The sequence below is a fragment of the Lactuca serriola genome, chromosome 6 (genome assembly GCF_051521515.1).
Source record: "Lactuca serriola cultivar US96UC23 chromosome 6, Lser_US96UC23_V15, whole genome shotgun sequence".
Lineage (NCBI taxonomy): Eukaryota > Viridiplantae > Streptophyta > Magnoliopsida > Asterales > Asteraceae > Lactuca > Lactuca serriola.
The window spans coordinates 39,292,468-39,306,345 of record NC_136413.1 but is presented as its reverse complement, the minus strand read 5'-3'; the positions used below and the strand labels follow the sequence as shown (position 1 = coordinate 39,306,345).

Sequence of the window (13,878 nt, the reverse complement as noted above, 5' to 3'; positions counted from 1 at the left end):
TTATTTTAAGAAAGTAATTAATGCATATTACATGTTGAAGATATAATGAATATTAATAACATCTTCAACATTTAATATACATTAATTACTTTCTTAAAATAACTAAAATAATTGGTCTAGAATCAGTCACACATGCACACAATAGATAGTGAAAACATTTGAACCTAACTCTCTCTCTCTCTCTCTCTCTCTATATATATATATATATATATATATATATATATATATATATATATATATATATATATATAAACGTATTTTTTGTGTACGCCTTTGAAAAAAAGACAGTTGCACATTATGAGAAATAAACGGAGTCAACGATTGACAAGTATGAATGGAGATAAATACAAGGGCCGATTAGCACCACAAATATCAACGCCACCGTCGCCATTGGCTTGAGATGGAGCCTGCTTCAATGAAAGGATTTCATGAATAAGAATCGATGAGAATAGCTCATGTAAGGAATTGGTCAATCTGATTTTAAGATAACCGGCCCATGATTGAAGTAGGAGGCATCGGTGTATGGTGACATCAATTGATTACGGAGCCGACAGTGGAGAGACAGGAGGAAGAAGCAGCAACATGCGTTTTTCGATGATGATGAACGTGTTCGACCACACACATACACACACGAATGAAGTGAGGGAATAAGAACAACTGTAAATAAAAAGGGAGATAAATTAGGTTAAAAGTCAATTTGACTAGCATGATTATAAGGAGTATTCATGGATTTTTTTTTGGAATCGGCGGAATTTATTAAAAGTCAATTTTTTTTTATGGAATTTAAAAATCAAATTACTAAATCACCCTTATTTATTTATTTTATTTTTTCCTAAATTCCTATTGGTGCATTCATGCACACAATAGTTGTTAGAAACATTTGAACCTAGCTCTCTCTCTCTCTCTCTCTCTCTCTCTATATATATATATATATATATATATATATATATATATATATATATATAGGGTGAAGTTCAATAGAGAACCATAATTAATCAAAGAACTAAGGAACCAATCTTTTTTTCAACTTTTAGAACTTATTTTTTATAAAAAAAAAACTAAAAATAGAGAAATTCATAAGTTTTTATCATTTTTTCCAATAATATCAAATTCGAAAAAAAAATTTCGTCAAATTCACAATGTGAATATTTGAAAATTAACAATGTGAATCTAAATTCACACGGTGAATCCGAAAAATATATTTAACATTCGTAACGTTATATTATGAATTTAGATATTTTTAGTTTTTTTTTTTTTTATAAAAAATAAGCTTTAGAACTTGAATTTTTTTTTGTTTTCTTGGAAAACCAATAATTATGGTTCTCTATTGAACTTTTCCATATATATATATATATATATATATATATATATATATATATATATATATATATATATATAGTTTTTTATTTGATAAAAAATAAGTTTTAGAACTTGAATTTTTTTTTGGTTCTTTGGAGAACCAATAATTATGGTTCTCTATTGAACTTTTCCATATATATATATATATATATATATATATATATATATATATATATATATATATATGTATGTATGTATTTTTTTGAAGTGTTTTTTTATGTCTTTATCTCTTTTTAATGCTTGTAATTTGTAACTCTTTCTAACGTCTTACTAGTTTTTTTGTTTTAATGAATCCGTCGTTCAAAAATAATTGTTTTTAGATTTTTTCATTTATTTTAAATATATAAACATATTTTTTTTTGTGTATTCATATGAGTTTTTAAGTATTTTTACATACTTTTATGTATTTATGTATTTTTTTTAAGTACTTCTAAGATTTTTTTTAATATTTATATGTATTTTTTTTAAAGTATTCTATGTATTTTGATATATATATATATATATATATATATATATATATATATATATATATATATATATATATATATATATATATACTTCTAGTTTCATTGTAAGCTGAATAATAGTCCTTGTAAACAAAAAAAAAAAGCACTAGTGTATTTTAAACAAACATTTTTCAAAGATGATCAATAATAATCAACGCCAATTTTACAGATATATTCTTCTTTTGTTTTTCTTGAATTCAATTTATGGATGAACAAAGTTTACAAATATCTTTGCTATTAACGACAAATATATCCCAAAACTTTATTCATCTACAAACTGAATTCAAGATTTTTTTTTTGAAGTTTTCTATTGTTTTTTTTCCTTCACTTACAAGGTATATTACAATGAAACTTGAAATAAAAAAAAATACAAAAATACATAAAAAAAAAACAATGCCAAAATACTTAAAGAATACATATAAATATATAAAAAAAAATACTTTTATACATTTAAAACACATAAAAATATGAAAAAACGATATACTAAACTTCAAAAAATATCTAAATACATGAAAATATACCAAAATACATAAAAGAATTTAAAAATTAATATAAATACATAAAAATACGTTTACACATTTAAAATACATAAATACATAAAAATATATAAAAATACTTAAACAATAGATATAAATATGTAAAAAAAATACTTAAAAATATATAAATACGTGAAAAATATACCAAAATACTTAAAAATTCAGATAAATACATAAAGAAATACATTTATACATTTTAAAGTATATAAGAAACGTAAAAAAAACTTTATAAAAGAACTTTAAAAACTTAAAAAATATATATGAAAATACATAAAATACATAAAAAAATATATTTACACATTATTACATTATATACAAATTTTGAGCAAATATGTAAAAAAAGCCCCATTTTTTAAAGAAAATTAACGATTTGGTCCCATGAGCTGTTGAACAGGTAAAAATGGACTAAAGTGAAGAAATTTGCTGGTTTTTTGGGCTTTTCTATTAAAAAAAATTAGGACTTAATCGGTATCTTTACCAAAATAATAAGTCTTTTCTGGAGATTTCTCTACTCAAGATATCAATAATAATGTTAGGTTGATTTGTATTATGGTATCATTACTTTAAGTATCCTACACCTTTCTTTATCTTTCTAACGTCGATGCAATAACAACTATCATCTTATTCCTTGTCCTCCAAGCACCAAGGCCATCCCATCCTCCTCTTCATCACATACAACTGCTTCCTTCTACACAACTTCAGGCCATGGCTACCCTATTCTTTTCCCATGCAACGATCTTTTTGAACCTACCTAATGACCATCTACACTAAAATACTTATGTCACATGGATCGCCTAATTATAATTCTCTTGATTTGTCCGGTATGTCGACAAAGAGAATCACTTTTCGCCTTGCTTGCAAGAGTATAAGCAACTTGTAGTATTTTTGACACATATAGAACTCTTTCAATTCATGAGAGAAAGTGCTTTATTAGCGATTTTCATGTTCTAGTGCAAGACACAAGGTGGATCACGAGCATAGCGGTCCTCGTGCATGGTAGCATATGGTCTTAAACATGTTCTTCGTGCATGGACCAATCATTTTCCATTTATTTATCCTCTTTAGGTTTTTGTAGCAATAAATCGGAAAAGCTCTCTCTTCACTTATCATCGCGGGTCTTATACTATTTATCTTTTCCTATATGTTAATGACATCATCTTGACTGCTTCCTCTTCTTCTCTCATCACTCTCTTATCCTCTGAATTTCACATGATTGGACTCAGGCCTTTGTTGTTCTTTCTTGGCATTATTGCTTCTTGTAATGCTTCGGCTTCCAGGCTCTTCCTTTCATGTGTTGACATGTCTACATGCAACCCATATAATGAAAGGTCTAGTATGCTCAAGAACCATATTAAAGTGATATTGCTAATTAACATATGATACTAAGGGGTTACACTAACAACAACTTGATACAATTGATTATTTATTAGAAATTGATTTTAATAAATATTCAATAAAACTCTTATAATTAAATTGGAAATTATTAATTTCATGGAAATAATAGTTTTCATTAGCAAGTAATATTACATAATTCATATGATATGAATTAATGAGGTGTGTACAATTTTTTGGACTAGTTGGAACCCTTTTGTCTTTTACCCTAAAGACAAAGTTTATATTTTATAAACTTAGAGTTTATAAAATTTAAACAATTCCTTTCTTTTTATACACATGGTCGAAATCATGATGTAAAGAAAAGAGTCATGGGCTTTTCATTAGTTTATTCAAAAGAAATTAAGCATGGGAGACATGTTTATGACATAGGGACATATGTGCTTAAAGTGTTAAAGTGTTAAGACCTATTGGTTAATACTTTCACTTTATGCATATAAATAAGAGGCTTGCATTCTTGAAATGTGGCTCATTCTTTCCTTCCTCTTATAACCGTAACATGCTTAGAGCATGTTACTCTCTCCCTTTAGTTCTTCATTTCTTCAAGAACACTTGCCTTTTCATGCCTTCTTTAAGTTCATATTGGTTATGAACTTAAAGCCTAAGGGTTTAAGAGTTTATGGACTAGCATATACATCAAGTTGAGTCATTGTTGGTGTCTCAAAGGTTCCACATTCTTCATAAACTTTCAAGCCACCCAAGAGGACCCAAAGAACTACAAAGGTTGTTATTTCTTTATCTTTTCTATGGTTGGTGTTTTAATCTTTCTATAACTTGCAAAAAGATCCTTGGTGGATATAAAATGTTTATGTTATTTCAAAAATTAAAGTCTTCCGTTGCCATATTTTCTAGTTTATGAAACTATTTTTGAACTAAACCCCAACAATTGGTATCAGAGCCACCTTGCAAGTTTGGTTAAATTTTTTGATTTTTGGAAATCTTAGTTTTTGGAGAATATGGATAACTTGTTTTTCTATAAAAATTAAGTTCATACATGTTTTCTCTGACAATTTTATAATTGTTATTTTTTTTATGTGACAATAGTTTCATGCATCTTTTGTCATTTAAAGTTGTCTTAGAAAAACAAATGTTGTTTTATGTGTATGTTGATGTATATGATGCGTATAAACTAGCAAATGACCATTATGATTGTTGTGTTGTTGTGTTTGTTGTTTTATAAAATGGTTGTAATAATTTATTTATTTATATGATATGTAATAATTAAATAGATTAGTTTTTTTGGTTAATTTTTTAAAGTAATAGATTAGTTTTTAAAAATAATTTTTTTGTACAAAAATGTAACAAGAAATGAAGTCGGAACCATTTTTTAAAGACAAAAAGAAAAATTTCAAGTTCAACATGTGCTGGGCAGAAAGGTGACACTTTCTGAAAAGTGTCATGAATGCTTTATATGTGATGAACAGCAAGATGATACTTTCTGAAAAGTGTCATGAAAGCTGCAGTTTTTCCTTTAAAGAAGTCTTTCAAAACTTTTGCAAACAATGGGTGTTTACTCAAGTGGTAGCTTCTACAAAAACACTACAATAATATTTTTGGTCCCCTTGAATGCCCCTTTAGGAATGAATTTGATATTTTTTGTGTTGGCTCACAAAATGTCATTAGTTGGCTATGTTTATATATATATATATATATATATATATATATATATATATATATATATATATATATATATATATATATATATATATCTTTTTATGCATGTTTGTGTTGTTTATTTAATGCAACTATTATGTGTGGTTGATAAATTTGTTTTTCACATTCTAAAATAATTTTGGACAAAATAAAAATCACATGGAGTTTGGGTTTTCAAAATTGGACACAAGATGTAACAAATTATTATTTTAAAATAAAACCCGGTTTTATAAAATCGTTAATAACGGTAAATTTTGAAATACTCCATTATAAGTTTTAAAATGGTGATTTTTGTAACTTATACAAAATCCTAATATATAAGTAATAAAATGAAGTTTTATTAAAGATATAAAAGGTTCAAATGCACTCAAAATTAATATCGGTTATTAAAATTGAATTGCGTTAAAATATATAAAAACTAGTTTTTATATAGAACCTTTAAAAGTAATTTTTTGTTGAAAAATTGATACCATGGTTTATTATATGCATGTAATAACCATGATATCATATGTTTTTAAACTAAAATTATAAAACATAAAAGACCCTTTTTACAAATCTCAAATCTATACAATCTTTTGAAAAACAATCGCACATCTCTTGTATGCACTAATGAGATAAATGATACCTAACCGCTTAATGTTGTCTTTTGATAGTCGGGGTGTGTTCGCGATTTCTATAACCAAGTTATAGGCCGATTACACAAGTTTTTCAAATTGGACGATTTGATCAGAAATCTCTTGTGATAAATGATACCTAAGCAAGAGAGTTTCGAGGCACAGATGAGATCAAACATGTCTAATTAAATTTTATATTAGCGATCCCATAAATATATGAATTATATAGTGAGATATAATTGATAATCGATATCTACCGGGTTAAATTCAAATAGATTAGATAAAGGATACCTAATCATTTATATGTTTTGCAATTTGGATCCTAGACTTTGATAATTAATGTTTTTGGAAACTAAAACGGTATTAATTATTAAAGATTAAATATTGAAAATACTAAATGAATTTTGTAGTTAAATAATTCATTCTCATTATCAAGAATTGTCATTTTCTTTAATGACTTAATGAAACAATAACATTCAATAAATACAACTTCAATGAATGAGTTTATGTCTTAAGAGACAATCTCGTGGGAGATATGAAATTGTATACACTTAAAGGTCCTAGTCCTAAATTATTTGTTTTGAGCAATGAACTTGAACATGATACCTAGTAAAGACATCACCGTGATGCTAAAGATGCTTCTAACATCAAGCTAGGAATAGTTATTCATGAATTCTAGGAAGTCTTGGATAATTTAAACATATATCTGATGGTATAACAGGTCAAACAATATTCCAATAAATACAAAGATATATTATTTAAAGCAAGTTTAAACATTGGAATAATGTATGGCTATCCATGTTAGTTGCAATGGATTTTTTGGGCTCAATATATTAGGAATTTGTTCTCCAGGTCAAACAATATTCCAATAAATGCAATGGATTTTTTGGGCTTAATAATGTAAGGCTATCCATGTTACTCTTCCACAGTCGAACTCCCCTTCTTCAAATTTACGAATTGGTTCTCCAGCTGCAGTATGTTTTGAGCATAACAATATGTTCGTTTGAAATGCACCTGGAACTTTATCCATGTTAGTTGCAATGGATTTTTTGGGCTTAATATATTTCCCAATGTGTTCCACCAGCAAACAGATGAGCCCTTAAATATTTTTCACCGTGTAGATGGTTTTCAACTTTCCTGTGCATCGCAGGTACTGAAAGACTGCTCCATCTAAAAAATCAAGTCCATAACTTCTAACAGTTCTTCTTTTACGGTAAAGAATGAGGGTTTTCATTTATAAATTCCTTATACTTGCATATGTTCCTATCAACCCCTTCATCTGGGTCGTTCTTCCTAATTACTTATGGTTCAACTTGACTCACGACTCTTCTATAGCTTCCTTCCTCCAATTGACCTTCATTCAGTTTGGGCTGAACAACAGGAATAAAGGGTTCTATTATGTTCTCTCTGATGAATTGTCTCATTTACTCCTTCTATTCAAATAACAGGGCTTTAATCATTGTCACCGTAACAGGTTTGGCTTCCGATGCTGCTTTAGGTGCATGCTTGATCGCATGGGGCTCAGGCTGGTAGTTTTTGTTATCAATTCCTAATCCACTACGTGTCCTTACTATTGGATATAGTGTCTAAGTCCATAACTATACTTGGTATGTACTTGACCCGACCCGGCATGGTCCATTTGGGTTGCACTTCACCCGAACAATTTATGGACAATCTTTTGAGAATAGTATAAGTTATGATTTATTAATATATTATAAGTTCTAATATATTAATATAAAATCATATTATTTAATTAGTGTTGATCTATAATTAATCTAGAATTAATTTAGAGATCAAAAGTATGACTAATTAAATATTGGCTCTTGTGTTTATATATTGTGGGCTAATGCTTATTTGGAATGGGCTAGGCTTGCATGGAAAGTCCATGGATACTCCATGGAGCTTTAATCCATGGATCTCATGGAAATGAAAAGACATTGGTATTAGGGTTTACATGGATGTAACCCTAATCCACCACACTATATAAAGGAGGCTTTAGTTCTTGAAATCACACTAGTGGTGGTGAGTATACTAAGAGGGCCGATTTCAAGAAAGGTTATGACTATTCTCTCAAGTTTCCAAGTTTGTGGTGATTTGTGACTTCCATTTGAGGTATCCACACTATTGGTGCTAGGCTCTCAAACTCCAAGCAATCAACTACAACTACAAGGTAAGTAATTCTACTAGTTTTATTTGATTCAAGTACCCCATGCCATGCTAGTTAGGATAAGAACCTTGGAAAAATAATTATTTGCATGTATCTTAGTCAAACATAGATCCAAGGTTTTTAGGGTTGCATGTACACCATAGGAGTGTTAGAATGCTCAAAATCCATCACTTACCATGAATTCGGTATACCAAAGTAGTCGTTTGGGACGAGAAATTTAAGATAGAGAAGGCTTAGACGTGTAATTCTCCTTATCACTCCGAAAAGTTATATGCTAGTTCTAATACCGTAATTAAATGTTTTGGAACCTGAGCACATAAAATTTCCTAATTATAGGTCGACAATAAACCTTAGATCTAATCAAATAATGGAATTTTAAATAGTCAAACTAAGGCATGCTATACTCCAAACCATTTTGTAACACCCTGTTCCGAATCGTTTCCTAATTCGGAGCTACGACCCAAAGACCGGTCATCACAAGGCGTAGTGCCTTTGGGAAAGAGATGTAGACCCATTTCGGTGTGGTTAATGTAATTTAGATGATTCGGGAGCTTGGTTTGTGTTTTGGAGCTAATGGGTATATCGGTAAAGTGTCAGTTCATGCTTTTTATGAATTTTGTATTTTAGTTCGGGGTGTTTTAAGGCAAGGAGGATCCCATAGAAGTGTAACACTCGGTTTCAAATTTGCTCCATTTCCTGGGGCTGCGGCCCAGTCATCAGTTGTCATGAGGCTTACGGCTTCGAGAAAGGAAGGAGTTAGCCCATTTCGGATGTAGTGGCCATGATATAAGTGATCCAAGTATTGAACTATGTCTTCGGAGCCAAAGGTATTATTGTAATTGGGTATCTCGGTATTTTATAGATTTTGGGTTTTGTTCGGGAGGTTTTAAGGCTTGGGTGTGTTGTTAGGAGCGTAGGGATTCTCGCCACCTTTTCGTGGATATAAGGTTCGTTGGAAACGAACCTAGGATGAGGGAGTTATGATATTTTGAAACTATTGGCAGAGTTGGTCCTTGGTAGAAAAAGCTTGCATTTCAGCCCATCTATGCAAAGTGGCATGCGCGTGAGTACGCCCAACATAGGAATGGAAAAGTGGAACGCGGGCTTGGGAGTTTTACGCCCAATGTACATGAAGTACGCCCAACGTACGTAAAGGATCCCCAAAACCCTAATTTTAAGGGTTGGCTCACTATTTAAGCACCTTAAGTCCAAGTTGTACGCTTCTCTTTCATGTTCCAGTGTCTTAAACCCTAAATTTCGAGTTATATCTTCATCCAAGAGGGTTGTGTGCCTTGTATGTGCATTTTTGGTGGATTTTAGTATATTTCAAGAAGTGGTGGCTTGGTGCAAGGTGGTGGTTCAAGGAAAGGCTTGTTGATCTGGACTCTTTGCTGCATTTTCAGCTCATTGAAGGTAAAAATTTCCTAGCTTGATTATTAGAAGTCGAGATCTATGATTTCATGGTTTTTGGTCCCATTTTGACCTCATGAGCATGATCCACTACAAGAAAAAAGACCTTTAATGACGCGCTTTTTACGACACGCGATAATTAACGATACGCAAAAGGACGTGCCCTTAAAATAGTGTCATCTCTCCAAAAAATTTAAGGATTTACGTCACGCTTTATTGCGTGCCCTTAATTTGGTGTCTCAAGAAAAAAAATTAAAAACACGGAGGACGCTTTATCTTAAACGCGCATCGTCTGTACCTGTCGCTTTATAATTTTAATGAAACGCGCTTTTAGTAGACAAGGGGGGAAATGAAATCCCCAAAATTTTGAAAACCCGCCTTTTTTTTTCTATCTTCTATCTATCTTTCATCTTCAACCTAACAAGGACGAGCATTGCACTCTTGATTTCCCTAACTCTTTCTCATTTTCTGATTCAAACTTGAAAGAATCGAAAAAAAAAATCTATCAATTTTGAAGCCTAAAAAAATCTAACAAGGACGAGTATCCATCGATCCGACTTCCAAAAATAGAGGGCATTGATTCCACGTCTTTCGGGGTTGGGAGGAAGGAAAAACTGTTGGTCCCGTGTGATCTAATTGGTAGAGGGCATCGATTCCCTAACTCTTTCTCATTTTCTCCACCATCGCTGCTTTCGCTAATATCCACTCCGACCTCTTATGAACGCAAATGGTAAAGATCTGCTTCGATTTCCCGATTGGTCTTCATCGACGGTGGTGGTGAGTCGGAGGTGCCATGTTGATGTGATTATTACAATCGATTGCAGAAAATGAGAAGATTTAGGGTTTTTTCTTGGTCCAGTGGAATACTTTCAGGTTTCGTCTTGACTCCTTTTATTTTATTTTCTTTCTTTTCCTTTCCTTCTGCCATCTGCTTCCTTTCCCCACCTCTTCTTTCTTATTTGGATTCTCCAGGCGATATGCTACTGTGGCGATTCAGTCGGTGGCGGGTCAACCTCAATTTCATAACATTTTAAGGGATTGCTGTTGGTATTCATCGACGGTCGTGGTGGGTCGGAGGTGCCATGGTGATGTGAAGAAATAGAGAAAAAGGAATATAGTCATCACTTGCTGATACCGACGACGATCCGTTTTCTGCATTAGCCAGATTGAATGACTTCAAAGGAGGTTCGTATTGCTTTTGTATGTTTTTTTTATCCTAATTAATGAATGGATTTTTTCCCCTATATACGTTGGGCATCTTTTTTTTTTTTTTATCCCAATCAATGAATGGATTTTTTCCCCTGTATGTTGGTTTTACAAGTGCAAGTATATTAATCTACTAATAATCCCAACTTGACATGAAGTTGATAAGTAACAAGTAAGAATAAATTGTGTTTCAGTGAGTTTGTGTTCGACCCAATTAAATGGCAGCGGAAGCAAATGAACGAGGACTTACTTGACCTATCAAAGATGTTCAATGCAGTTAAATCGCTTGTTCGAGTGCCTTCTGTAGACCCCAAATATAAAATTGCTCTTCTTGCTTCTAAGCAGGTTCTTCTTCTTCTTTCTAGAAAGGATTGTTAGTGAAAACCAAAAATAGTATTACATTAGTAAGGAGGTTGCTGGTGCAGGACCATTGTCTTGTTGATCTACTGCATGCTTGGCAAGATGGAAAACTTCCGGTTCAGATAAGCTCTGTAATCAGGTAAAGCATGGAACTTTTTTTTTTTATTTGTTATCTTTGACCAGTAAATGATGTGTATAATATGTCTGTATTTTGAACAGCAATCATGATAGGGTGGGGAATACCCATGTGATGCGGTTCCTTGAAAGACATGAGATTCCATATCATTATCTGTCCAAGTCAAAGGAGAAGAATGTAGAAGATGAGATATTGGGGTTGGTTGAAGATACAGATTTCTTGGTCCTTGCTAGATACATGCAGGTAAATGTTTTTCTAGTAGTAGTATAGCAGCAGGATTGGGAAAAAGGTCTTATTTGTTTATTTACCCAGGACAGGTGTTGTCTGGAAACTTTTTGAAAAGATATGGGAAGGATGTGATCAACATACATCATGGCTTATTGCCATCATTCAAGGGAGGAAATCCATCTAGGCAGGCAGGTTCTGTGTTCCAATTTCCAAATTCTGTTTTAAGCTTTTTATGTTTTTATGTTTTTTACTAGAGAATGACAGGCTTTTGAAGCTGGGGTCAAATTGATTGGTGCCACAACCCATTTTGTCACGGAGGAGCTTGATGGGGGCCCAATCATTGAGCAGATGGTAATCAAAGAGTTTTAAGTTTCTCAGTATCAGTAGTATGCAGTATATATATGCTAAGGTGAAAAGTCAAATAGTTTCTGTTTGGGTTTGCAGGTTGAGAGAGTCTCGCACAAGGATAATTTGCTGAGTTTTATTCAGAAATATGAGAATCTTGAAAAACAATGCCTTATGAAGGCAATCAAGTCATATTGTGAGTTACGCGTTCTACCTTATCAACACAACAGGACTGTTGTATTTTGAGTAAGCTCAAAATGATGCTGATCAAAACTACAGAGTCCATTATATTCCTTGTGTTGCAAAGTTTTTGTATTTCATTTTAATTATTCATTCTAATTTAAGTTGTTCTTGTTCCAATCCAATAATAAGATAAATTAAGAGTCATTGTGTGTTCATAATACTAAGATATATGTGCATTCTCAGTTCTCCTTAAATTCATTGTTGTTGGAGTTTTCTTCTCTGTCAAACTTTGTGTTTTCTAGTGTGATACTTGTTTAAATAGGGAAACTGTTGTTGATTTTGATTGATATAGGGGGTGTTTGGCTAAGTTTATTAAAACAACTTATTAGCTTATTAGAGGTTCAACACCGCTATATATAAGTTAAAAAAAGTGTTTGGATAAGAAATAACTTATTCTGATGGAAACCTCTAATAAGTAGTCATTTTTTCATAAGTTACCCCATACTTATTAGCTTATAACCTAATAAGTTATAAGCTAATAAGCAATAAGTTTTTTTTTTTTTTTTTTTTTTTTTTTTTTTTTTTTTTTTTATAGCCAAACACCCCCATAATATATAATATACAAGTGGAAGGATACTTGAAGTCTTCTTATAAAAGATAACAATAGTAGTTTTGATTTCCATGGTCATCAACTTTAATGGAGTCATGGGATGGACCTGCTTCACTGTCCTGTATGTTTTTAAGTTTTGAGTTTGTGTTCACTTTTATCTGTTACTTGAAAACCACACCCTCAAGAACATACATTTATTAGTATGTTTAATTAGAAAAAGAGGGTTTGAAAGTGTCAAAAGATATGGATTAGCTATCCATTTTCTACCCACTTCAATCTTTTTTAATGTGTGATTATGTTTTGTTTTTAATTTCTTGGATGTGATTTATTGTAAAAGATTTTTTTAACTGTGTAATTTTGTTGCAGTTTTATACACAACAGTACCAAGGCCATCGGCTACTTTTGACATGTTCCCTTCTTGGCCTATGAGAGTTCATCAAACCCCAAGAGTAAGTCTTTTTTCCCTTATAATAATACCCGCTTCCCTGTTTGAATACGATTGGAAAGAAATACTCTATTTATAGTAAAATGGTTCCATGTACAGGTAGGTACTTGCTGATATGGTTCTTTTTGCTCAACCTCCAAATCTGGTCTCATGTAAGCAGTAGGAAATAATCGTGAAGAAAATTTGATTTTAACAGTTTTGGACCAAACTGCCCCTCCATACTATTTTTATAGTTAAAAATTTTGATTTTAACAGTTTTGGGCCAAAATGCCCCTGCATACTGTTTTTATAGTTATTTTTTATTTTCAACAGTTTTGGTTTTCTCTTACATGGCTGTTTCTTTTTCACTTAACCTGGACATAATGAAATAATTGGTTAAGACACTAATTACCTATTTGCCCTTCTTCTTTTTTCCTCCCAATCCTCTCACGTTAAAGAATATTGTCAAATTTTATTCTTTAGAATGTAAGGTAAAAATGGTCATTTGGTCTAGGATATTGTCAAATTTTGTTCTTTAGAATATTGTCATGGGTTTGATCAACTGGTATTGGCTCTTTAGTCTTTCTTTTTATATCTTTTTGTGAAATCAGCTTATGATATGAGCTCTGGGTTCGATAGTGCCTTTTTCATGAGATTGTCAAAAGTTGAATAAAATAAAAAAAATAAACAAGGGTAATATTGTAATAGGGAGGGTCTTAATACATAATAGGGAGGGTCTTAATACATAA

The 13,878-nt window shown here is 31.4% G+C and overlaps 1 protein-coding gene across 2 annotated transcripts; it reads left to right on the top strand.

The window, feature by feature from the left end:
* Window positions 1-11,045: 11,045 nt before the first annotated feature.
* Window positions 11,046-12,299, top strand: LOC145060062 (formyltetrahydrofolate deformylase 1, mitochondrial-like). 2 transcript variants are annotated; one of them, XM_079007790.1, is made up of 6 exons: window positions 11,046-11,188; window positions 11,269-11,342; window positions 11,423-11,582; window positions 11,657-11,755; window positions 11,832-11,918; window positions 12,012-12,299. In XM_079007790.1, exons 1-6 carry the CDS (start codon window positions 11,078-11,080, stop codon window positions 12,156-12,158), a joined length of 678 nt encoding a protein of 225 aa, XP_078863916.1. In that variant the 5' UTR covers window positions 11,046-11,077; the 3' UTR covers window positions 12,159-12,299. The 2 variants fall into 2 exon arrangements, with proteins under 2 accessions (XP_078863916.1, XP_078863917.1); XM_079007791.1 differs by having other exon boundaries at window positions 11,993-12,045.
* Window positions 12,300-13,878: the final 1,579 nt, after the last annotated feature.

Excerpts from the sequence above, each read along its gene's own strand:
- LOC145060062 (XM_079007790.1), top strand. The coding sequence starts at position 11,078 with ATGAACGAGGACTTACTTGACCTATCAAAGATGTTCAATGCAGTTAAA. Across the intron at positions 11,343-11,422 it reads CAGATAAGCTCTGTAATCAG|CAATCATGATAGGGTGGGGA; the intron begins GTAAAGCATGGA and ends TATTTTGAACAG. Across the intron at positions 11,583-11,656 it reads TCCTTGCTAGATACATGCAG|GTGTTGTCTGGAAACTTTTT; the intron begins GTAAATGTTTTT and ends TACCCAGGACAG.